At 42.2% G+C, this 27213-nt stretch overlaps 1 protein-coding gene across 1 annotated transcript; it reads left to right on the plus strand.

The window, feature by feature from the left end:
• Nucleotides 1–25245, plus strand: LOC306958785 (uncharacterized protein; the record flags this gene model as incomplete). Its single annotated transcript, XM_079550374.1, has 14 exons — nt 1–87; nt 2859–2910; nt 3849–3981; nt 4344–4485; nt 5039–5170; nt 5887–6019; nt 16242–16367; nt 16725–16752; nt 17337–17442; nt 18129–18180; nt 21267–21399; nt 21744–21885; nt 22905–23036; nt 25120–25245. The coding sequence occupies 14 exons, from the start codon at nt 1–3 to the stop codon at nt 25243–25245; spliced, it is 1524 nt and encodes a 507-aa protein (XP_079406500.1).
• Between the last annotated feature and the right edge of the window lie 1968 nt (nt 25246–27213).

Here is a 27213-nt window from a genome sequence, read left to right on the forward strand (position 1 = left end):
ATGGCTGCAAAACCTGTACTCTACTACTTTGATGGAAGAGGCAAAATGGAGTCGATCCGCTGGCTGCTGGCTGCAGCTGGGGTCGAGGTTTGTTCCATCTTTGTAACATTATTCTGTGTGTTCTAAGCTTGTCTGGAGTCAGAACATGGGTCATTGATCAAAGAAGCACCCCTAGATGCAATAGGAAGTACTGGCTATTCATTTAATGCGATCGGTTTAGGTGCGCTAAAGTTTAAGTTCCATCTCTTCTTAAACACGATGCTATCATCCAGAACTCTGCTTAATGCAAGAACAATTAATGATTAAGCCTTCTTAAAGTTCCTTACCCAGCACTATTGAGCTCAATGATATATTTGTTCTGGGAATAACAAATATAATGTGTGCCAAAGCAAACAGCAATGAATTTGCTTTGTCTGATCTTTATCTTTTTGGTTGGAATGCTCATTCGAGGATTTTTATGTTTCCCTTCCATCCTTTGCAGTAAGCTGCAGCAGGGCACTTGCATTGTCCTGCTTGCACCATATAGGAAGGCGTAGCAGGGTGAAGTGAACAAGATGACTGTAACAGCAACCTACACATGTATGGCACATGCAAACACATATACGTGGATGCCTAACATTGGTGTCTTCATCTTGAACTGATTCCTTCCATAATTAACAGCCATCTTTAACCACAGTGATTGTAACTACATCATACATATCACAGGCAATTCTGCATCTGTTTGTTTTTCATCTGGTGAATAATTCATCTTCAGATGTCATAAACATGCATCTGCATTAAACTTCCTGCTTGGCATGATTACTGAACATCATTTTGCAAAGGATTTGTTTTAACTTTCTAAGAATTTGTTCCTGTCTTGCTCCCAAATCAACCTATTGCACTGCAGAGCTCTTTTCCACATATCAGAAAGCACTGTGAGGACAGCCTGCTCTGTCCTGTTGAATGTCTCAGGTTAAATTCCCTCTTCAATACCAAATAAAACATCCTCACTCTGGTTCTTAATGCCAGATTTTCTACTGGAGTTGCCTTTAGCAGCATTTCTCAAACTAAGGGTGCACAGCACCTTGCTCTGGAAGATAGGAATGGGGAACAGAATAAGCCCTCCATAATCCATGACCTGCTTCAAAAGCTGGACATTCACAAGTCCATGGGGCCAGGTGGATTGCACCCTAGAGTGCTGAGGGACTTGGTAGATGTGGTTGGCAGGTCACTCTCCATTATTCTTCAGCAGTCCTGGCTAACTGGGGATGTCCAGGTGGACTGGAGACTGGCAAACGTGACACCCATCTTCAAAAAGGGCCAGAAAGATGATCCTGGTAGCTGCAGACCTATCAGTCTCACATCGGTGCCAGGGAAGGTTATGGAACAGATAATCTTGAGAGCCATCGTGGATCAATTAAAGGTGAACCAGGGGATCAGGCCCAGTCAGCATGGGTTCATGAATGGTGGATCCTGCTTGACAAACCTGATTTCGTTCTATGACAAGGTGACCTGCTTTTTGGATGAAGGTAAGGCTGTTGATGTGGTCTACCTGGACTTCATTAAAGCCTTTGACACTGCTCCCCACAGCATTCTCATGGAGAAGCTGGCTGCCCACTTTTTGGATGGACGTACGCTCCGCTGGGTGAAACTGGCTGCATGGCCGGGCCCAAAGAGTTGTGGTCAATGGAGTTAAAGCCAGTTAGCAGCCAGTCACAAGCAGGGTCCCCCAGAGCTTGGTACTGGGGCCGCTTCTATTTAACATCTTTGTTAATGATCTTGATGAGGCCATTGAGTACACCCTCAGTAAAGCATCAAGTTGGAATGGAGTGTTGATCTGCTGGAGGGGAGAAAGGCACTACAGAGGGACCTGGATGGACTGGATCAATGGGACAAGGTTATCTGTATGAGTTTCAATAGGGCCAAGTGTTGGGTCACAACAACCTCAGCCAACCCAACAGGCTTGGGGAGGAGTGGCTGGAAAGCTGCCTGATGGAAAGGGACCTTGGTGTACTGATGGACAGTCGGCTGAATAAGAGCCAGCAGTGTGCCCAGGTGGCCAAGGCCAATAGCGTCCTGGCTTGTATCAGGAATGGTGTGGTGAGCAGGACTAGGGAAGTCATCCTGCCCCTGTACTCGGCATTGGTAAGGCTTCACCTCAAGTACTGTGTTTGGTTTTGGGCACCTCAGTACAGAAGGGACATGGAGATGCTGGAGGAGGAACAAGGAAGGGCAACAAGGCTTGTGAAGGGCTTGGAGAATATGCCCTATGAGGAGAGACTGAAAAAAACTGGGGCTGTTTAGTCTGGAGGAGGCTGAAGGGAGACCTTGCTGCTCTCTTTCAATACCTGAAAGGTGCTTACAGTGAGAGTGGGGTTGGTTTCTTCTCACTGGTGACAGGTGACAGGATGAGGGGAAATGGCCTCAAGTTGTGCCAGGGGAAGTTTAGGTTGGATATCAGGAAAAACTTCTTTACAGAAAGTAAAGTGCTCAGTTGTGAAGCACTGGAATAGGATTCCCAGGGAGGTGGTTGGGTCACCATTCCTGCATATGTTTAAAAACCATTTGGATGTGGTGCTCAGGGACATGATTTAGTGGAGGGTTATTAGAATCAGGGTAGTATGGTTAGGTGGTGGTTGGACTTGATGATCCTTAAGATCTTTCCAACCTGAGCATTTCTATGATTCTAGGAGATTTTGCCAGTGAATTTTTTTCCCTTAGGGCCATGTCTGGAATGTAGGGGCCAGAGCGTGCACTGTCTTCTTTGTTAAGCACCACCCAAGTTTGTGTGCTCTGGAAATGTCTAAAGGTGCTCATTTATTTTTCTTCCTTATTCTTTTCTTTCTTTTACTTTTTTTTTTTTTTTTTTTTTTTTCCAGTTTGAAGAGGTGTTTTTGGAAACACGAGAGCAGTATGAGAAACTCCTGCAAAGTGAGTACATATGAGACCTCAAGATAAGTGTGAGCAGGTTCCGCTCAGTCCCAGAGAAGATTGAAGACTGTGTGGACCAACTTCCATATGGAAAAGAGGGAATTAGAACAGAGCTTTGAGCAGCTGCAGAGACTGAATGTTTTCACATGTGGGCAGGCACAACTGAAAACTGAATGTCCTTCCAGCTTGCAGTTTTGCAGTCCTCTTGGCTCTTTTGTTTGTGTGCTGCTGCCAAAACTTTGTTGGCAAAAATTCACCTTATGTGAATGCGCAGCTTCTGGCTGGCCTCACTTTTTTTTTTTTTTTTTTCCCTCAAGTCTTCAGCATTACAGCAGTTGATTGTCAGTTGGCCATAAAATATAGTAGGCCCTGAGTGTTTGTAAATCCTGCTTTGAAACAGCTTTGCCAGGATTCTTGGATTCTCATTCCCAAGGAAAGCAGCATTGTGGAATTAATCCCATGGGAATGTTATCCAACAACCTTATTCCAGGCTTCAGCAACTTGCACATGCTTATCCTAAAAGTTCATGGAATGCCCTGCTTTAGCTTAAGATACAGGTTATAAGGAAGAAATTTTATAATCTAACATTTGCTTCACCTGTGTTTTAATAATAGGAAATAAATACATTTTTATGTATTTAGAATTAGTTTACGTCAACTAAGCTTCTTACTTAATGTGTTTAGTGTCATGATTGTCCAAATTATATTTCAGTTTCATCATAAGAGCTGTTGTACACAGCCTTACCTGCACTTTCTCTGAACTTTGGTTTTTAAAGGTTAATTAACCCATAGTTATTCCATTCTTCACTTTAATTAGTCTTAATTTACTGTTTGCATGGAAATATGCCAGTTTAATAAAAAGACTCCCTAGAGCAAGCTCAGGAAGAAATCGGATGTAGATGTACCATTACAGTAATATGTGGCTTTCTCTTTCTTTAGGTGGAGTCCTCATGTTCCAGCAAGTGCCCATGGTGGAGATCGATGGGATGAAGTTGGTGCAGACCAGAGCCATCCTCAATTACATAGCAGGGAAATACAATCTCTATGGGAAGGACCTGAAGGAGAGAGCCCTGTACTGTACCAGTACTACCCTTCTTGAACATATTATAGTAGTTTAGATGCATGAAGAATAAACTGCATATTTGCATACTCAGAGAACCACCTTTGCTTTGGTGATGCGTAATTTGCAGTAAGACTGACAGGCCACAGTTAAATGCAACCCAACTAGTTTGTTCTGATCAGTTTATCTTGATGTAAAAAATGGTTGATATGTAGGCCCATTGTCTAGTAAAATATTAATATAACTTGACAGAGGTATTCAAGAGGTGACTAAATACTGAACTATTTCTGCATGTGGAAATTCAACTTTAACACTGTGCAAATCTGTGCTTGTGAAGGCACCAGCCTATTTAAGTTTTGTTGTTTGTTTTTAAGGATTGACATGTATGTTGGGGGAACAGATGACCTTATGGGCTTCTTGTTGATTTTTCCGTTCTTATCAGCTGAGGATAAAGTGAAACAATGTGCCTTTGTAGTTCAAAAGGCTACAAGCAGGTACTTCCCAGCATATGAAAAGGTATGTAGGAGAATAGTTTCCTCCTGTGTTTCATTTTTATTTATATTTTTAACCACAGTAACAAACAGTTATTACTACAGTTTCAAAAATGCTTTTAAGTTTCCCCAGGCAGATGTAGGAGGAGCACCTCCAAGCAATGAAGTTTTCTAATCTAAATGGCCTGATGCATAGGCCAAGTTCAGATCTCAGTGTTTATCTTGCTGATCTCTATTTTCTCATTGAACCTGTAACAGAGTTAAATATATATGAAGATTTCTTAGTCTGTAAATTCCAGTATGATATAGTGTGTGGTGTTACCTGGGGCAATAGGAAGGAAGGATGGGTAAGAGAAACCCTGGGATTCCAGACTGCTGCTGGGAAGACTGCTCACAGATAAGCTGATCAGTGATTGCAGGCATTGAACTAACATCTCCCACTCTGGGAGTATCCCTAGTGCCATGGGAGAGAAAGATGAATACAACAGAATTGTTACCAAAGGCGTACCTGAGCATTTTGAAAAGATAATTCCATCTGCTTATCCACTTTGGAACATTTTCATTTCTGACATCTCTAGGTTTTGAAAGACCATGGCCAGGACTTTCTTGTTGGCAACCGTCTCAGCTGGGCAGATATTCATCTTCTTGAAGCCATTTTAATGGTAGAAGAGAAGAAGTCAGATGCTCTCTCAGGATTTCCTCTGTTACAGGTGACTTACATTAACAATATACTCTATGGCTGGAGATATGGTAGAAAGACATTTCAAAGTCTGTTTTGTGTGGACAGTTCCATAAGAGAAGGTGTCTGTCACTCTTTTATTGTAGTCTTGCTCTGCTTGCTTTAGGATGAACATCCTAATAGGACTCATCTACAGAATGTATTATTGTTTAGAGTAATTCCTATAAAGCCTGAAGAAAGCCACTCTCCTTTTCTTTTGGTTGCTTCTTTTCCCCCTTCTCACCAGCTCTATAATGCCAGAAGCAGAAAGTATTTTCTAGATTAAGACATGATTTGAGGAGAATACACATCTGAAACCACAAGTAACTATTTCTGCATCATCGTACCTTAATACAAGGTGGAGGGCTGTTTAATCACTATTTAAAATGAAGTTGGGGTGAGAGAGGGTAAATTCACCAATAGCTAAGATGGTATTTCTTTTGTCTTACATTTGCAAACCACTTTTTAAAGGATGTTAATGACTTATTAGGGAGACTGAGGTGAATATAGACAAAGGTCTCATCAGTATTTCCTGTACTGACGGAGCAGTACTGGACATGTATCTTCAGCAGCAGCTGATACTGTTTGCTTAGTGATTTCTGTCAGTGCTCCCCTCTTCACTCAAATCCTCCACTTACACAAATGAGTGTGTATATTCTCGTCTTACTTTGCTTTTTAAATGCAATGTTCTTACCATTTCCCTTTTAGGCATTTAAAAAAAGGATAAGCAGCATCCCCACAATCAAGAAGTTCCTTGCGCCCGGAAGCAAGAGAAAACCTATTTCTGATGATAAATACGTGGAGACTGTGAGGAGGGTTCTCCGTATGTATTATGATGTAAAACCAAATTAGGGCGCTTGTCTAAAACCAGGGCTGTTCTTAGTTGAAGAGAGCTACCAGATGGCATAAGTAAACTGTGCAGAGAAGGTGAGGAGGCATTTGAAAGTAGTTGTAATGAGCAGTACCTTGAATTCTCTGATACAAAATACAGCATACAAGTATTTTGCTTACTAATATAACGCTTTACTACTAATCCATTCTTGAGATTTTTCTGGTAATTGCTACCAATTGAAATGGCATCAAATGTGCTGTTTTCCAGCAGTCTCACCAGAAAAGGGGAAAACAAAAGTGAAAGAAGTGTGAATTGCTGACTGACAGCTCCAGCATCTTGTGGTAGCTCTGAGGGTCCAGATCAGGTTTCTGTATGATTAGTTCTGATTCAAGTCCTTAGTGATTTTAGATTCACTTTAGGAAATGAAACAAACAGCTTTTAAAGAATGTAGGACAGAGATGTTCCTCTTGCCAGATATATTGGATGTTACTGATGTGTGAAGTACCAGTGTGCCTTCATAACTAAGCTGCATTTTAATTACTGAATTGGGAAATAAAATGACTGCCAAATGTCACATTTGTATAACTGGCCTATCTAGAAGATCTATTCTAATAAATAAACTCATTATCCTTACGTGTGCTTGTTGTCTTGTTTGTCTCATGATTTAAGGTTGAGCTTTGCAAATTGTTGTGACTTGTCTTTGAGGATATATTCTTGATGCTTGATTTGAAGGAGATCCTTATCGACCTGAAATGAAAATCCTTATCAAGATCCTTATCAACCTACTCATGAAAGAAAGTTGGAAGGGCTGCTTAATAGGATGCTATCTTAGGCTTTCATAGCTTTTATAGTTCTGTATTAATTATATAGTTGAAAAGATTTCTGCTCAATTTCCAGTGTCACTGCTTAATTCCCGAGCTGGCTGTATGTTGAGAAATGGGATGCATCTTGACCTTGTAATGCAGCAAATACACTTGAGTAAATTTGATGAATGAATTGCCCGCTAGGGAGCTGTCTCACAGCTTCAGAGCGACTGAAGTTCTCAGCACTATGAAAGCCAGAAGAATAGAAAGATGCCAACTGTGGGCAAAATGTGTCCCCTGCAAGGGTTCTGATGTCTTTACTGTGCACCTTATTCATAGTGAATAGTTCAGGCTGTGGCAGGAAGATCAAGGGGCTGCAAGCACCTGGAACATGAGCATATGCTTTGACATGGAATGAAGGAGCTTGTCCCTTGGCTGATTTCCAAAAGGAACATGTGGGTTCCTGGACCTGGAGGTAGCCCTGGGACTAATGCCACTGAGACAGGCACGGATCTGAGGTTCAAGAAGGGCTTTTCTGATCATGCATATTTTGGGGCTAGAATGTTCTAGATTTAGGAGGAGTAAGCTGCTGTTCCATTATAATCTCATTCTCACATATTTTTTAGTATGTGAGTAGCCATTTATGAGCCTGAAAGTCACTTAGAGCAATTTCCCTTTTTTTCTTGTTGATACCAGCACATTATGGTGTTTGGTACCCTTGTTGCTCAGTTGTTTCTTTTTCATTCATTCCTTGCGTATTTGTGATCAATTGTTTCTACTTCTGTCCTTGCTGGAGTTCAAGTTCCCCTCATTTAAGACCATGTATCTATTGTTTCTACTCTTCTTTTCTTCCCCCCCTTCTCTCCCCCAGCCGATTCCAACCCCCCTGTTGAAATGCAGCTCAAAAGCTGTCTTTGTGCAGAAGGCTGAGGACAGCTGGCTGGCTACGGTTGCTGCCAAGTGGGATGCCAGAGTGGTGTTCAGTAGTTACCATAGGAGCTGCCAAGGGCTGTGCAGGAGGGAGCTGCTTCTAAACTGGGATCTCTTAAATAAGGAGTCCAACTACCTGTTTGTTTATTGTTAAAGTTGTAAATCAAGAATTGCAACGCCCACAGTGCCTGCAGATTTATATAAAAACCCTTTTGTGTGGTTATTAGTCGTTGTAACAGATTTACAGAATCTCTTAGCTGTTAGAAAACGTTCATAACTGCATCTTGAGTGTGACATGGGGATTCTAGAGAGTGGCTTTCCCCAGCAGAGGGAAGAAAACAGAGCATAGGATACTGCTCAGCCACAGTAGCTATCCTATACTGATCAAGGTTTTATTGTTGGCATCATACATAAGATCCTGCTTCTAGTGAAGTTTATTCTGGATCCCAGTTGCTACAGGAGATAATTTCAGCCTTAGGCATTTACAGGCACTCCATTTCAACACTATAAAAGCTGTAGGCCTTGAATTAAATGGGTGTTACACTTTTTCTGCCCTAGATGGAGCCCTGCTCCTTCAGCAAGTGCTCATGTGGAGACTGATGAGATTAAAATTGTGAAGACATGGGGAGAAAATTGTGCAGCCCCGAGCCATCCCCAGTAACACAGCAGGAAGAGTACAGCCTCTGTGGCAAGGAGCTGAAGGACAAAGCCTGGTACAGTAACTCTAAGCACCACATGCCTGGTTTTGAGCTATGGCTACTTCTGCAGTCATGGAAAGAAGTGTGTATCTCCAGGTAGCAATTTATCTGAGCTGCAAGGAAGGGTTAGCCTCTTATCGTGTGACTGCAAGCATGTCTGCATGTCTCACAGGAGTTAAGAGCAGAATTCAGTCTTGTACAAACCCATGTGCAGCAGCACCTTCTAGATTCTGACCACGTCATTGTAAAACTTCCTTTTGTTGTGTTTGCTTAAGATTTCTGCTGCTGCAACTTGTGTGCCTCTCCTCCTTTTCTGAGAAGTGTTTGTTCCCGTCCTCTCATTAGGTAGTTGAAGACAGCAATTAAACCCTTGATACTCTGCAGTGCAATGTTTTATGAGGAGACTGAAAAAAATAGCAACGTTTGCAGAAGATTAAAGTAAATAAAGTTGACAATAAGGAGGGGGGAAAGGTGAGATTGGTGATCCGAGTCAGTGTGCATACTGAGAATAAATAAGCAAACTTGCAGCTTCCAATTCTTTCCTGTTGCCTGCCCTACTACTTTCCTTTCAGAACAGTTTCTCCAATACACACTTGAAAAAGGATGTAAAAGAAGCACTGCCCTGTTTTTGGCAACAGACAGAAGGAGCTCACCCTTGCCCTTCAGCCTGAGACTCCGCAGCTCGTCTCCCAACCAGCCCATTCAGATAAACAACAGTTCAAGCACAGGCCACCCCCTTTTTCAAAGAACTAATTTTGTTATCAAAGGCTTGCCATTGCTCTGCAGTTTTGCACTTGGGAACTTTAGCCTTGGGATGAAAGAGCTGTGTGTTCTGGATTCCTTGTAAGCCGGCTTTGGGTAATCGTTTCAGAAAATGTTACTCTAAGAAGGGAGACAGCATTGGGTGGCAGGCATAACTCTCATGCTTTGTAGTATATCTCACTGTTGATGTCCTCCTGTGGAATATACCCACATAGCAACAAGAAGTGTAACAGGTGTGTGGATCTTAACCTTCATTAAACAAGCACACTCTTTATTTTCCTGGTGTTGCAGTTCCTTGCTAATCCAGGTGCTCGTGAGAAGCAGAGCAGGCTGGTCAACATACATTGCCAGGATCTAGGAGTTGGTTTTGCACTAAAAGAGGCACACTCACATGTTGCATCCTGTCCTGGTCCTTCCTGAAGCAGGAGAGACACCTTTCCCAATTAGACTACTGAAGACCCATGTATAGGTTTAGGCCTCAAAGTCTTTTTCTGCTCATTCCTATGGAGAAGCCTAGGAGTCTGTGCTTCCAGCTACAGCAGAAGAACAAACAGTGCTTATTTCATTGCCAAGGGTGTCCATGGGAAGCACCTTATATCAAAGGCTTGTGGATGGAAATGTCGGGGAAGGAATTATGATGACATTTATATAAACCTATGGTGAAGGTTTAACCTGAGGAGGATTCATAAATCTTCCTCTTTACTGCTATACAATTATACTGTTTCAGACTATCTACTTGGCTTTCATGACCAAACTCCGGAGGTAATAAAACAATTTTTCAACACAAATTTCTGTGTTTGTTTTGTACCAACCTTGGGAGAAGCAGTGACACATAGCTTCGCCATCACTTTTCTAGCATGGATGTACTGCCAGTGTTTTATTTACTGCAAGTTCATTACTTGTACATAAAGAACGCATAAAGTATCAGCCTGGTTCTCAAGCACACCAAAGCCTTTTCTCAGTGTTCCTGTTTTGGGAAGTGCAGTATATCTTTTCTTGTGCAAGAGAAGTTAAAATGCTTGGAAGGTTCTTGCAGTCTTTCAGAGTGCAGAAATACTCAAGAGGGGATGGGGAAATACAGCCAACAATGTGAAGTACAAAACTATAAAATGCAGAGCTGAAGAGGGACACTACCACCAGATGAAGAAGCTGTAGCATTAATACAGAGAATTTTCAACTTCTGCCATTATTTTCCATGACATTCCTATTTCAGCTTTCCCTGATTTTTGTTTTTCTAGATTTTTATGATCCTTCATATGCAACCCAGAACAATAAATCATATTTTCACATCAGCAGAGAGCAAAGCAGGTTGCATTCAATAAAGCGTTAGATGTATCTGTCAGAAAAGTAAATGTACAGGTAGAAGTTTACTCATAAATATTGTTAAAACACATACATGTTATTATTTTGAAGATAGTACAAAACAGTTAATAAAGAGAATCTTAAAAGTCAGATTATTCAATATTGTATGAATAACACATCATTAATCTCACCTCATTGAATCTTTTCATGCTGACAGATCTGTGTAAGGGATTCTAAGGGAAAGAGAGAATATTTCCTCTTAAAGGGAAATAAAGGCTGAAATCTATACTAAGGATACTGAATATTATGAGAATGATGATGAACTCAGGGGAAACACAAACTTCAGTAAAAACAAAGCTGTTTTATAGGAATAGAAGTGGACTTGTGTGCCCTGAAATCTATTTCTCCTTGTATAAGAAGTGTAAGTAAATCTGATTTTATAAAGACAATAACCAGAACAAACAAACAAAATGTCTCACAGGATAAAAGCTGGTTTTAAATATTTTCCAGTGACCAATTTCAATTACAATTCCCTATACTGAGGAAAAAAAAAAAGAACAAAAGATGGAATATACGCTTTTGTTCAGCTTTATAATTTATCAACATCAGATAAATGTAGAAGTCTTTGCTTCCTTCCACCTCCTTTTGAAAATATAAATATTATTTAAACATAAACTAATTATTTCTTTTAGTGCAACAATGCACATAAGCTTTAGATGTAACAATGTGCACAAACTGAGAGTCCTAGAAAGTTCTAGAAAGTTTTGCAGCACATGCCAGAAGCCCTATAAAGGAAACATATGCAAGTAACTATTGAAATAAGAAGTCATTGTAATACAAAACTTATTTAAGTTCAGTATTTCACATTATGGATTAAAGTTCTTTTTCAGTTGGCTTTGAAGCCTTGACCTGGCACACCTCACACGATGGGGGATATCAACCCACTCTTTGACCAGGTTTTACAGATTTGGGGCTAGATAGCTGTGTAGACTCTGCTCCTTTTTTGGTATGTGCGTAACTGGTATTTATGTCTGACCCTGACACAGCCCTGAGTCAGCATGAGTCACCTTCTCTGCCTGCCTGCTGGCTTTAGCCCACCCTTCATTTGTCCTCACTGTCCTTCTCAGTGTTACGAACATCGCTAAGCATTATTCCAGGCTCTGTCTAAAGCCCCTCAAAGGGTTCTGCCTTATTCCGCGCTGTTTGTGCTGGTGATGCTGCTCTGGCCCTGCAGCCACTGGCACAGTGAAGCTGGTGTCTGTGTAGCCACTCCCGCTTTGCACACAGGGTGGCCGCCTCTGAGGCAGTTCTTGGCAATGATCCTTCGCCCACACTTGCCCACCTGCAGTGCCTGGGCACCCTGTGGGACAGAGCTGGCTGGCCCAGGTCCATGGCTGTGCTAGGAAACTTTTGCTACAAGGGAGGGCACATGCCGATGCTGGGGTCTCTGTGCTAGCCTTTCATTTTTCTAGTGTAAATCTTGTTTCTGTCCCTCCCTAACTTTCCTTGCCATTTACACTCCTCGCATGAGTGTAAATCAGGATTAGGATTGATTTTCTCAGAATTTTCTGTGCTGGTGGTCTGGATAAGTGCCAACTGGCCTGCAGAAATGTGCAGGAGAAAATGCCAACTTGGCTGACATCATATTTACGGTGATCTTGGTTGCAGCAAGTTGAACATGAGTCAACAGTGTGCCATCTCAGGGAGAGGAGGGGCAGCGCTGAGCTCTGCTCTGTGTGACAGAGACAGGGCCTGAGGGAATGGCATGGGGCTGTGTCAGGGGAGGGCAGCAGGGGGTTAGGGAAAGGGTCTGCTCCAGAAGGGGGTGGGCATGGAACGGGCTGCACAGAGCAGTGGGAATGTGTGTACAATAGTGTTTGAATTTTGGGTGGTCCTATGTGGAGCAAGGAGTTGGACTTGGTGACCCTTATGGGTCTCTTCCAACTAAGGATCACAGAATTCTAAGAGTCTATGTACTTGGGTGTTCAGTAAGGCTTTCAGGACAAGACTAGAGTCTTTGCTGGAGTGTCACAGGTCAGCACGTCTTGGGTTGCGTGACAACAACTTTGTTGAACTATTTTTGTGGACTCTAGTTTTATCAGTGTGTGTTTGTTCTTCATTTTAAGAGATTGATTGGAAGCACAGTGAGAATCCTAACTCCCTGCTTCATTCTCCAGCAGCATTTAGCTGCACACTCAGCCCTTACCCCTGAGAAGGTGCTGCCAGAAGTTGCAATCAGGCACGGTGCCCCAAGAAAGAAGTTTTGTGGTTTGTGAACATCACATTTAGAGAAGTCTTTGAGTTCTCTAAGGTGCATCATCATGAAGTGTGTTCACAGACTGCACCAGGAACTTGACATGTTGGGTGGGGCGTGCTTGTGCCCAACCCAAGATCCTTTAAGTGGTACCTGGGATCTATGCCAGCTGCCTGGATGCTCACAGGTGTGGCTGACCAGATTTTTCATAAAACAGATTTGCTTTCTGTTCGACTCCGGAGGATTATACAACAAGTCAAGTTAGAGATGAAAGAAATCTTGTAGGCAGTAGATATGGATTTCAATGTAGCTTATAGAGGTTACATTGTTTTCACAATTGCTGAGCTGAAAGCGAAACAAAAATTTCACAAAATCATAAAACGGCTTGTGATGGAAGGGACCTCAAACATCACCTAAACATAACAAAGGATAAACTCTTCCTGGCAAACAGGGATGTGTAGAAGGGGAACAACTATTGAATCTGGATGTGACATCGTTCAGTAAATCCAAAAAGCATCAGAACAGTTTGCTTGACTGCTCATCACCATGCCTCAAATCACAGATATCAAAGACCTCAAAGCAGGAACAGCTTAGTCTTTACTCAGTGCTGCCATCATGGACAGGTACGGACAAACACTTCCAGCCTGTACATGTGAATTTTCTGGAGGTTACTAATTGGATTTGACATGGAAACAATATGGAAATGTACATTTAATGATCTACTTTATTCTCCAGATGATGAATCTGAGAGCGTTAGAATTAGGCAAAGTAGGAAAAAGCACCATATCATTGTATTTTGCTGACACTGTCAACATTTGGAGAACATAAATTACAAATTTCCAAGAGGACTCAAGTGAAAATGCATCCTCTAGAGGAGATTGCCAGAAACTGTCAGGCAGATAAACTGTAACTGAACCAGAAATGTGAGGAAAAAAAGAAAGTAGCAGTATTTTGAAATTTCTTCAAAGTAGTCAGGTAAAGACTTTGGTCCTGAAGTTCCCCAACTTTTGATGCTATGTAGGTACAGCCATGACTGTACCATTACTCAGTGTTTGCTTTATGGGCAGACCTTCAGATTAGCAGATTTAATGCAGAGAGTAAATGATGCCACATCATAATATGTGAGTCTACACTAGAGGTGAGAAAATGGTCCTTGCTGTCCAAATCCTACTTCACATCTGTTAAGCTACGTTTGTGTCTGTCCACGCTCTCTTCCATTTTGATCATTTTATCTGACAGGCAGATGGCAAAGCTGAGGTCAGAGGTAACTGTATGTCACAGAAACAGGGTAGGAAAATCATACTTTACTTCATCTCTGCATATGCTGTGTGTACATTTCCATGTACACTCCATTGCAAAATCAGTGCTGTTTCCTTAGACATGGGCTAAGTTGTCGTATAAACTGCTCATCTATTTTTTATACCAAGTTACCACTAAGTAAATTGTCATCAGCAAGCTGTGTTTAGAAGTAGTTGGGAATTGTTATCCCCTACTTTGGGTATTCTTTTTATGCCAGACAGCACTGAAAATAAGTACCTTGGTTACTGTTAGGATAGGCCTAGAATATTTACTGGATAGTTTTTAAAAAGTTGCAGTTATCTTAAATAAGATGCAGAAGAACCTACGATGTTCTCAGTGTTTTAAAGTGTCTTCTCTTATATGTGTGTAAAATACCCCAGTAGCTCCAAAAGAGGAGCTTGAATAGATGGCTATGATAGAAACTGTGTGACTACCCCATCGTATGGTCAAATCAGCAAGCAGCAAAAGAGCCTCTGCCTTGAGTGGCACCTTCAGATACATATGCCTTTAAGTTCCCTAACGTCAGATTAATGACAGTAGGAGTATTTCTCTCTTATTGGGTATGGCTGGGAACTCCCCAGGCATAGGAGGAGCTGCCAAGTTAAACTAGAGGTGGGACTGTACCTGCAAGCAGTGGAGACTGAGCATAGAAGGTAAGTACAGGCTTCTATTCTTTAGTGTTTGGGCTATGGAACAAGAAAGATCTTTTTAATCAGGAAACTAATCCTGCAGTGTGAATCACACTGGGTAAAGCAGATTCTTAAGCACTGAGAGAATAGGACAGAAATATGGAGTTTAGACAAAAATGGTAAATGTGTATGTATGTAGATACATCCACTCACTTTTGTGCTTGAAGCAGTGGTGATTTGTGCTTTTCCACCAAAGTGGTGATGCTGAGACCTTGACTGCACCTGAGTTTCCTGCCAAGCACCAGGCTGTCTTTTCAGCAGGACAAAGATCCTGCAGGTTTGGAATGGTATCTGCCCATCTCCAGTGGCAGCAGGCGCATGGGTGTGTATCCAAATGTATCCAAGACTCAGCTTCTGACCCAGGCCCCGTAACACAGGTGTCGATAGGTGTGTGGCGGGGCCCTTTGTAGTCACTGGTGATGTTTGGTGGATCTAAGACTGAGAAGACTACAAAAAAACCCAAGTATTTCTTTCTGTGTCAGAGCTTTAAGATTATTAAAATCTGCTTATGGCTGATGGAGTTACTATTTATTTTAGAAAGCTGCAGATGATGTCAAGTTTTTATTTTCTACTTGTGATTGCTCTTCACAGATTCAATGGTATACAGGATTTCTTACTCATGTAAAACAGTAAAATGTTGCCTAATGCTTTTCACTCCCTATGTTTTCCTATGCAGTTGTAGAACCCTTGGCTGTGTAATTAATATCCTATTTACTGTACATTTTGGTGCATTACACTCAGGGTCAATGTGTGTTGGAATGATATGACACAGTGTTTCTGACAAGCATGGTAATGAAGAGGCACCAGTTAGCTGTGGATAGACAGATAAACTGTACAGTCATGTCATAAAAACTATTCACTCAGCGTTTGTAGAAATGAATGCAACCACTGACTTACAGGCAGGACCATAATTAGCAACAGTTGTTGCTAACTGAGGGTGATATTTTCTCTTTTGTATTCAGATTATGTTGTCAAAATCACACAAACCATCCTTTCTTATTGTAAAAGCACAACTAAATTTTTACCAGAATTGTTCTGATTGCTCTTTAAAATGGAGTTTTGGCAAAGAATTGTCTGAATGTACCTCATGTTAAGCACACTTAGAAAGCAGTGTGATTTGAAGAAAATATCACTAGAACGCACTGAACCTTATTTACATGGGAAATGAAGTGTGAGTGCAGTCATGTGATGGCAACAGTGTGAGTATTGCAGCTTTTGTTTTCAGCACTGAGAAAACTGAAATCATCTGTAGGATTTCTGTTTGTTTGTTTTTATCTTGTTTTGTTTTTAGGACATCCTTAAGCTTTTTTTTTCTCCCATTCTGTAGTGGGAGACACAAACAATATGTTTGTGAAGGGGGAATTCTAGTCCCACTTTTTTTAGCAATTAGGGCAACAGAACAGAGAAATTAAGGCAAATATATGCTCCAGCTTCAACACAAACAGCCCATACTGCATGAAATAGGTTTATACCAACTTTCTGTCTGTGCCACAGCTCCTCTTTGTGCAAAGGTGTGGGCTATGATGGGAGCTGCAGACATCATGGTGTGCAAGGCCCTGGGCACACCTACTCCCTTGTGCCCTGGGATACATTTTGGGGGCACCTGCAGCCAGGTTGCAGGTATGGCTTTGGGGGAGACCATAAGCACCACGGAGATGGGCTGAGGCAATCCAAGACAACTGATCTAGCAACTGATTCAGCTGTTGGCAACCCTGCCCCTGGCAGGTAGTTTGGAACCAGATGATCTTTGAGGTCTCTTCCAACCCAAGCTATTCTAAGATTCTGTGAGTGCCAAGCACCTCAACCTGCCTCTTGGAACAGAGGGAAGATCAATGATTCATTTACTTAGGAAAGAGGTGGGTGACAGATAAAGCTGTGTGATGCACTGTGACATCTGGCAAAAAAAAAAAAAAAAAGAAAAAAGCTAGGAACATTTCAGCCTAGCAGTATAACACCTTTTCTTTTCCCTCCTTTCAGTGGTCATCATGGCAGTGATTGTCACTGAGTAACTGCCCTGAGGGCATGGTGGATTTCCAGTGGCTTTACATTAATGTCTCATAATGCAACGAGGTTCCCCCTCCAGCTCAGTATTCAGATTGCTTGTTTAAACATGTCTGTTTTTGCAGATGACCAAGAAAACCCCTTCCTAGTAGCACAGGAAAGCTTTTACCACTCAGCACATCTTTCCTTTCCTAGTATATGACAAGGTAGTAGCCTCGAGCTGAGCCAGGTGAGGTTCAGATTGGAAACTAGGAAACATTTCTTCTCAGAGTGGTGAGGCAGTGGCACAATCTGCGTGGGGAGGTGGTGGAGTCACAGTCCCTAGAGGTGTTCAGGAACTGTGTGGATGTGCCACTGAGGGACATGGTTAGTGAGCATGGTGGGGATGGGTTGACAGGTGGAACAGATGATCTCAGTGGTCTTTTCCAACCTTAATGATTCTATGATTCTATAGTCTGTTTAAAGTCAAATAATGTACACTTGCAGCAAAGGTAGTGAGAATAAAAGGCTTTTCTCTTTTTTCCCCCCAAATAATGGTACTTACACTTGCTTTTTAAGATCTTTGTTTTCAGCTTAAAAATTCTCAAGGCATCGGGAGCTCAGAAGCATGTCAGGGAAGCCCAGGCTCACCTATATCAATGGAAGAGGGCGAATGGAGACCATCCGATGGCTGCTAGCTGCAGCTGGAGTGGAGGTTGGTTAACACTCAGCTCTTTAAATGGACACTCTGTGAAACAATTTAATATGCACACAGGGAATAAGGGGTGCAAAAGGGTGAATAACTTCGTTTTCAAATTAATTTAGGTTTGTGCCTACCCTGTTCAGTGGCTGGTATTTGGGATACAAACTCAATGGAGCTTTGGATTTCACAGAGCTAGCATTAGTTTTCTGAAGTAATTCTAGTGTGTCTAAACAGGGATTTTTTAAAAAGGCCTTTAATGAATCTCAGTTTTCCAGCTGTGCAAAATCACTCTGCTCAGTCTCATTTAGATTGCGGTTGCAAAGTGTATAAGAAAAAAGAATGTTGTTAGCCCACTCTTGGGGCGCTCTTGGGGTGGTGTTAGAAAGAACTGATTTACCTTGTGCTTCCCTTGGCACTGGCTGCAGCCTGCTCTTCCCTCTAGATGTCTGTGTCTCACTTCTGCTTGCACTCCAATAATTTCTGAATCAGTGCAATCAGGCAGAAATGGCCAGGTCCTTCCACTGCTATCCAGCCGTGGGGATGGGTGGAGAGTCCTCAGAGGATTCACAGTCAAACAGCACATCTGAAGCCTCAACTCATCATGTTTTGCTTGGCTGGATTGTTCTGCTCGAGGTTATGTGCAGTCAATTGGAGAAAAATGCCAGAAACATAAAGAGCTCTTCTCTCTTCTTTTCCAGTTTGAAGAAATTTTTCTGCAAACCAGAGAGCAGTTACTGAAGTTAGGCCAAGGTAAGACTGTGATGCTTGAGGCTTTGGCAATCAGAAAGTTGCTCGTATTTAGCTACGTTGAAATTTATTTAAACCAAAGCAAAATTCTGGGTATACATCTTGAATGCTGAAATGCCGGTTTTGTGTAACCTGTTCTTTGCAGTACCAAATAACTCCTATAAGATTGAAATCATAGCTTCTATGACTGTGGTCACAGTAACATATTAAATATGGCTAGCACTGGAAAGTTTAAGGTAGGATTTGACATGGCAGCGAGGCCATGTAAAGCAGCTATGCAGGATGAGCCAGAGCCATGAATCTTCCCCCAGATAAGTCTGACATGGTCCAAGCAGCCAGAAAGCCTTTATGTGAACTGTAGAAGTGAGACCAGATCCCAACAGCAATGCAAACCCCCAGCCACTGGCCACTTGCTCAGCTGAAGCCCGGTTTGAAGTCCTCTGCACCACCCTGGAGGGAGAAAGCCTCGCTGCCCAGGTGGGGAAGAAGCTGGGCCTGTGAGGAGCACTGCTAAGTTTGCCTGTCCTGAACTTTTTCTGCTGCCCAAGACAGGAACACCCCAGCACAGCAAAGAGACACCCTGAAAAGGACTTGGCTGTGTTCAGGCTGCCCACTCAGATAGGGAAAGCTGCGTTTAAAGAAAAGATGAAAACAAAACTAAAATGCACAAAACACCAGCAATAAAAAAGTGGCAACAGTGACATCAGTTGTAGGTCTAGCTGGCTGGTAATCTGATGACATGGGAGGGTTGTGTGCTGTTGAGACAATGAATATAGCCCTAAATATGATAGTTTAGGTAGTATGTAGTTAGGTACCCAAATCTGAATTTCCTTCTTAAAGATATTTAACCCAAAAAGAATGGCATGATTCTGCATTTCGTAATGAGCCCTATCCATAACCAGAGAAGAGAATTAAGTGGCAAGAAAAAGGATAGGGAAGTCTTCTAAAGAAAATGAAGGTTTTTCAAGTATATACGTATACTGAGCTTAAGAGGCTCAGAGCACAAAGAAAAAGGCTGGCTTTCATACGATGAATTGAAGAAAGACGAATATCAGTCATTTGGTGGAGTGATGCCAGATGCTCAGAGCAGGACTGAACATGAGTAACCACCACTCCCTCTACCTCCAGTTTTTTTCTCTCTCCTTGCCAATGTGCCTTGTTCCAGGAAGCCCTGAGTTCAGACTTCAGAGCACTGTTATCACCAGCCAGGTGTGGCTCTGGCCTGTGCCAACTGAAGGTCTTCTAGCAATCCTCCAGCACTTTCTGGGATTCAGCCCAGGTCAGGAACTGTTCCCAGTTCTTCAGTTCCAGCTGTACCTTGCAGCAGACAGCTGCTTTGGAGAGACTCCAGTACATCACCTGGCCAGGCCTGTACTCACTGGCCTGAGACCTGCTGGCTTGGCTCGATCTACGTAGCCACAGGTTGATGTTGAGAAGCATTGCTGTTCTGTGGCAAACAGGCCCGGGTTATAGCTCTTTAACGTATGCCCAGAGACAATCATCAGACACACAAAACAGTCAGCAAAATGAGTGGCAAACCGCTTTAAATCCTGCATGTATGTCATGTGCAGTGGTTATGTGAAGTGGTCCCATTGCAAAACCAGGAGAAGCAGCCTACTAATGGTCATAAGATAAAAATTCTTCTGTGTAGAGAAGAAACAAACCAGGCATTAAGTGTTCTCACATTTCCTACACTTTATTTCTTGTCAAGGGGCAGAAAGTCAGATTTCTTCTTTATTCTCCACTTAGCGCAACTCCTTGCTGAGACGTATGCTTGTATAGCTGCTATTTTTTCCATCCTGTGTTTTTTCTGCTAGATAGGGGTCTTCTTATAGGTGATGTTCTTTCCCAATCTGCAAAGGTGTGTTCTGATAAGACATGATGACACAGGATCATTCTGTTACTGTCTATGAGAAATAAATGGACCATTCCTTGCCACAAAGAGAGTTGCTTTTTGAATTTAAGCTGTAAATTAGTGATGTAGTGAAGATTTTTTATTAGTTCTTGGTTAGCAGAGTATTTTAGTAGCTCTGTAAAGAAGAGAGTAGGTAAAGGTGCTGTGAATTCTTGTACTTGGAAGAAATGCACTATTAATGATGACCAAGCAATTAAAATAAACGCTTAACTTTGAGCAATGCTAAGTGCCAGCTGCCTACTTGGATTTAGAGCTTCAGTGTAATTTTAACAGGTCAGGATTGTTTTTTGGATGCCCATAAACATTTAAATGGAGCAGGGAGTATCTCCAAAGCTGGCAAATGAGTTCAGCAGAAAACTACACTAGAAAAAAATGGCTTTGCTGTGCCAAACACAAAGTCTCAGCACAACCTTGTTAAAGGATCTGCCACACTGCTTCCAGCACTGGGAGAAAACAGGGCTTGTCAGCACAGGGGCAGGAGGGAATAGTAGTAGCATGGCTGGATGGGTTTGAGTTGTTGTGAAATGACACTGGGGACAGACAGGCCTGTAATGGAAATCTACAGGGATGCTCAAAGTCCTGTTTCTGGAGCAACTATGCAAAACTTAGTGAAGCAGCAAGCTGCTGTCACACTCCCCGTCCCTGGCTTCACTGCCTCACAATGAATCTGGCACTGCTGCTCCCAGTACCCTGACCTTTCCCTTTGTCCCAGTAGCTCAGTCTTACTGTGGTACTACCTCTTTTTCTTTTTTTATTTCCATCCTTGTCTGTGTGCCTGCCAGGGAACTGATCTGCATTCAAAATAATTGGGCTTTTTGTTCTGATTTAACACAGCTCTTCATTCTCCTCAGGTCCCTGGGGCTGGAACTGCTGGGTCAGCCTTCTCCTGCCAGCAGGGCCAGGGCCAGGAGTGCAAGGGAACGGTGCCAGTTCCCGTCAGGCAGTGCAGCCCTGGCAAAGCTGCAAAGCATGGGGCCCAGCTGCACCTCTCTGACCAAGCTGCAAACCTGATGCCTACCAGACAGCATTTAATCTTTCCCACAATGTTAATTAACCACATGGAGTTTGAGTTAGGGCAAGGCGTCCATGATTACACTGCAAAAGTAATGCACTCTCCTGTAAAGCTAGAACTCCAGAAGGAACTAACAAGCTCTCATTCGACTCTGTGTCCTAGATGGATCCCTGATGTTCTATGAATTGCCACTGGTTGAGATCGACGGGATGAAGTTGGTGCAGTGCAGAGCCATCCTCAGCTACATAGCAGGGAAATACAATCTCTATGGGAAGGACTTGAAGGAGAGAGCCCTGTATGGTAGCACTTCCTCTTGCTTAATGAGCAATCTGTTATTTGATAGCTGCATTACACTGAACAAATGCAACCCTGTATATCCAATAAAAAGGTGTAAGAAAGGCTAAGCAACAAAGCAGACTGCAGCCTTTGTTCAGGGTTTAATCACTGCTTATGAAATGCTGTTGAATAGAAACAGGCTTTTAGTCCTTTTAAAACTTACCTAGCTTTATTTTGTATTTAGTTTTGACTATGAAATTTGGCACTGTGATCGTGATATACAATTCCTGTAAGTTGCCTTAGTTAATTGTAATACAGATGAAATAACTCCCATGCTGTTGTCTATTGTCTCCCCTCAAACAGGATTGACATGTATGTGGAAGGAATATCAGATCTGATGCACTTGATTTTGATGTTTCCTTTCTCTCCACCTGAGGCAAAGGAGAAAAATATTGCTACAATTGCAGAGAAGGCAACAGAGAGGTACTTCCCCGTCTTTGAAAAGGTATGTGACAGAGAGGATGCCTAGAAAACTTGCATTTACAGTTATCAGAAACTTTCCCAAAAGTAACATACTTGTAACATACTTGTGGTATAGTTAGATCCAGATCCTCAGTTTTCTTGGCTCTCACAAAGAAGGGAAAATGATACAGCACATCTTCTGTTTGTTAGCTTATGTTGTTGGGGTTGTAATATTGTTACAGCCACCAAGCAAACAAAGTGAAATGTTTTCAGTTCATACAGCATATCTTTTTGCAGATGTAAAAACAAGCACATATGTTGTTGTTTTTGGTTTTTTTTTTTTTTTCCGTGAGAGAAAATTCCACTCTTGTATTTGTTCAGAGCACATCTCTCTGCTATCCTTCAGTTGAAGAATGCAAAAAATCCCTTGCAAATAAATCAGATAGAGAGACAAAAACACTGAGGTATTAGGACTGCTTTAGTAAAACAACAGCCTCAGATTTCTGCATGCCTCACTTGCAAAACAACAAACCAAACCCACGAGTCCTGGCAACACTGTTCACTTTTGTAACATTCATTTAGTTTTGATGGAAAACAATAATAAAGGCTGAACGTCCTGGAAGTTCCTATTACTATAACAACTTACTCCCAGAGGCAGGGATTTTCTTTGGTTACCTATTGTAATTTTGCATACTAAGATTGCTTCCTCTATGTTGAACAGAACCATAAATTAAAAATCTAAATGGCAATTTTATGAATTCTCTCCAATTCCTTCTTATCTCTATTTATAACCTTATGACTGCTAATAGCTTATTTAAGCATGTGGCTTTGTCTGTTTTCCCAGTACCGATCGTCACCCATCATTACCAAATGACCAGAGTTTGTAATATGGGTTCCATACAACATTCCAACAACAGTGAAGTGATTTGGGCTCACAGATCTCCAGCTAAAAAGTGAAGCTTTGCTTACAATCACTTATGGTCACTGATTAGCTCTACAGCTGTGCCATAAGGCTTAGCTGCCAGGTATCATCTGTAATCCGTGCTCTCTTGTACTCCACAGGTTTTGAAACAGCATGGCCAAGACTTTCTTGTGGGAAACAAATTCAGCCGGGCAGATGTTCAGCTCATGGAAGCCATTTTAGCAGTGGAGGAGAAAGTACCTTCTGTGCTTTCTGGGTTTCCTCAGCTGCAGGTAATGATGTTATTGAACATGTTTGTGTTCAGGAACCACACGGTACAAAGATCTCAAAGATTTCATGAAGGGACAGTCCTGCAGTGATTGTCTCTCCATTCTGTGTAAATCTGTTCTGTGTAAACTACCCGTGTTTGTGTTTGTTTAACATAAAGCACAGCAGCGAATAGATTTTGTTGATTTGTTGTAAGGCACTGTGCCCCTGTTTAACCCCATTAAGGCATATCTCTCCCTCTTTAAGTGGCTTATGCTATCTCAGTAGAAATCAATGTCATTCTAAGGAAACCACTGATCTAAGCTGCCCTGTCTTCATTTTCCTGTCTCCTGCTTGTGAATACTATCTAATAGTAATAACAAACTACATCTGTGACATAGACTGACATGTTAGAATATGATAGAGCGTGCCATTTTCTTTACTGTCTGGTATTGTAAGTTTGGCTAGAAATTGAAGCCCTGACCAAAACAAACAAACAAACAAACAACCACAGTTTGCTTTCAGTAATCAACTTGATATCATCAAGGATGAAATTTCTGCTTTTGTACCATGTGCAAAATCTGCAACCAAGCAGAAGTAAGGCAATCAGAAATCAGAAAATTCCAGATCTGCAGCATGCTGTAAGAGCCCAGTGCTCGAGCAAACCTGCAGGAGTCAGAGTTTTGATACAGTGGATCCAAATAGTCTGAGACTGAAAAAAGCAAATACTGTTCAGTAGTTCAACCTTGTGCCTGTAATCTTGGTAAACAGAACAGTGCAAGCAATGCAAATTTAGACTGATAAGGCCATGCTTGATATCATTGCTTTGTTCTTAAAAACAGTTAACCTAAAGCATGCACTCAAAGACTTGGGCTTTGATCCCATGAACAAAATAAACAGTCCAGCATCAGACTATCCTAACCGGAATTTCTGCTTGGTCCTTGAGGAAAAGGGGTGGGGAGGAGATGTGATATTCTCCCCTTCCCCCTAAATCCCAACCCCAGCAGTTTGAATTTTGAATGACAGAATGAGCTGCTTTAGCAACAAGGTTCACGGAGTTTTGTGGCAGACTGCAACCTGTGCACCATTTTTCAGCCTCAGGAAATTCTGGCCTCTAGCTCCCATCTTTTGGGAAAATATCTTGTCCACCAGGTATGGGCGCTGTTCATCTGACATGACTTGAATCGTAAGGATGTTTTCATTGCCAGAAGAGAAAATACTTCTAATATTGGTGGTTTTTTACTATACAGTTTTTACTTTTCTTGCTCCTTCCTGTATTTCCCCTTATCCTTCCAGAGCTTGTAAGGAAGAAGAAATGTTCATACATGTGCCAGCAAGAAATGGCTGTTGTTCTGTGAAGCTCCTCTCCCTTAGTCCCATTGTCAGAAGAGGTTCTCATATACATAATATTGCTGAGCTAACTGTGGGATATCCAGATGCTCAAAACCTGCTCCAGTGGGTCTTCTCAGACAGTACAGTGAGAGAAGGCATCTCTTGTCATCTGAGATGCCCAAGTCATCCTCATCTTGGCCTCCAGACAAAACTGTAGAAGGGAACTGGCCTGAGGCCCATGCTATATTTGCCAGCTCCATGTAAATAATTTGGCTGTGTTGGGTGAGACACATAGCACAAGAAGCCTGAGCAGGACAACTGAGTTGAGCAAAGAAATGGCTTCCAGCCATTTCACTTTCACCCATACAATCTTAGAAGTGCTTTGTGGTAAAAATAGAAATCATATTGCTAATTTGGTTTTCCTAGGTGGTAAGTTTGCACCATCATAAGAAGCAATGTGGAAAAAAAGCTTGGTTAGTTCATATGGATCTTCCAAACTAATCCCTGATGCTTCTAGATACTGCAGTTTTGCCTCCAGTTTCTTGCAGGCAGTGGAGATCTAGGTGTTGCTTGCTCCAACACTTCTTTTGCTGTTAAAAATAAGCATTTGGCAGCAGCTGGGTCCTTCTCGTGTTAGGCAGGAGGAGCCTGCGTAGACTCCTCAGCGCCTAAATGAATCTATTCTACCAGCAGGGGGAAGAAGCTGTCCAGTATCCTACGTATGGAAAGCTGCTGCTCACATCGTCGGAACTTATTCCTCTTGCTTTTATTTTTCAGGCTTTTAAAACCAAAATGAGCAACATGCCTACAATTAAGAAGTTCCTGCAGCCTGGCAGCCCAAGGAAGCCCCCACCAGATGAAAATTATGTAGCAACTGTGATGAAAATTTTTAAGCTAGATTGAGAGCAATGTTAACTTCACTAAGTCCCAAAATGCTGGGAAGAAAGACATCAAAACCCAAACCCTTGAAGGAAGTAGGAAACTCAGTAAAGTTTTTTTTGGTACTTAAAAGCAATGGTAGAAATAAATAGAAGAGTGAAATAAAGCATTCTGTTTACTCTGGCAATGTGACAGCAGATTTGCTTTTTTAGGTGTCTAATGCTTTGCAGCACATGCAAACAAAGCAGAATGGAAGCAAAGAACTCTGCCAGAGTAGGGAACTTACTCCTTTGTAAGGAGAGTGATGAAGTGCTAGTATGGAAGAGTGATCCAAGGGGTGGAACCCCTATGCTGTGAGGACAGGCTGGGAGAGCTGGAGCTGTTCGTCCTGGAGGAAGGAAGGCTCCAGGGAGACCTGAGAGCACTGGAACAGGATGCTCAGAGAGGTGGTGGACATCCCGTCCTTGGAAACGTTCAAGGTGGGTCTGGACGTGGCTCTGAACAATCTGATCTAGCTGTAGATGTCCCTCTTCATTGCAGGAGAATTGGATCAAATGATCTTTAAAGGTCCTTCCCAAACCAAAATATTCTGTCTCTATGACTCTGTGAAAATAGGTTTCAAAATAATGACTACAGAAGAGAACAAAGAGAAAAAAAAAAAAAGAAATTGGAAAAAAATTTGAAAGGTGCATCTGGTAAAGAGAAAAGAGAATAATGAACCTTCTTTGCAGATTGCTTGTTCTACAGCAGATTGCTTGTTCTACAGTATACTCACCATGGTCTCCCAGGCAGCAGAATATGCATGCTCCCTTCAGAGCTACACCACTGTAGACAGCTGAGATCACTGCTCCTTCAACAGAGATCGGCAAGCCAAAATTTTGGTCTCCTGCAAACACAGTGAGAAGAAACTGTAACACAGTTACAGCTAGAAGACATTGTTTAATTAAGCATATCCATTTCTCTGCTTCTGGAGTAATACAAAAATGTCTGTTTTTACTAACATTTTCCCTACATCTTTGCATTAGCTGTAAAACAAAAGGACAAAAAATTACTTCTGTTAGGGTGCAGTAAGATGAAATGGGGTCTTTAACTGAATGTAGAATCACAGAATCACCAAGGTTTGAAAAGACTTCCAAAAAGTCCAGCTGTGCACCTATCACTAATATTTTCCCACTAAACCACGTCCCTTAGTACAACCTCTAAATGTTTCTTGAACACCTCCAGGGATGGTGACTCTATCACCTCCCTGAGCAGCCTGATCCAGTGCCTGACTACTTTTTCAGAGAAGAAATCTTTCCTAGTGCCCAACTTGAGTTTCTCCTTGTGCAACTAGAGGCCATTCCCTCTAGTCCTATCACTAATTATGCAGAAGAGGCTGATCCCCACCTTGCCACAACCTCGCTTTGGCTAGTTGTAGAGGTCTATAACGTCTCCCCTGTGCTTCCTCTTCTCCAGGCTGAACAATCCTGGTTCCCTCAGCCACTTCTCATAACATTTGTGCTCCAGAGCCCTCACAACATCTCTGTCCTTCTCTGGACACGCTCCAGAGCATCAATGCCCTTCTTGTGGTGAGGGGCTCGAAACCAAACACAGCACTCAAGCTGCAGCCTTAACAGTGTTGAGTACAGGCAAATGATCACCTCTCTGCACCTGCTGGCAGAACTATTTCTGATACAAGCCAGGATGCCATTGGCCTTTGTGGCCACCTGGGCACACTGCTGGCTCATGTTCAGATGGCTGTTGACTAATACCCCTAGATCCTTCTCCTCCTTGCTGCTTTCCAGCCTGTAGTATGCTGGGGTTGCTGTGGCCAAAGTGCAGGACATGGCACATGGTATTGTTGAACTTCATCCCACTGGCCTCAGCCCAGCAATCCAGCCTGTATGGATCAAATATGCCCTGCATGTTGTCAAAGGCAAGTTATCTTTTACTGCTACTTTTGATACCATCGTGTATTTTTTTGGTTATGAACTGCAAACACTGGAACTCGTC

The sequence above is a fragment of the Tetrao urogallus genome (genome assembly GCF_951394365.1).
Source record: "Tetrao urogallus genome assembly, chromosome: 2".
Lineage (NCBI taxonomy): Eukaryota > Metazoa > Chordata > Aves > Galliformes > Phasianidae > Tetrao > Tetrao urogallus.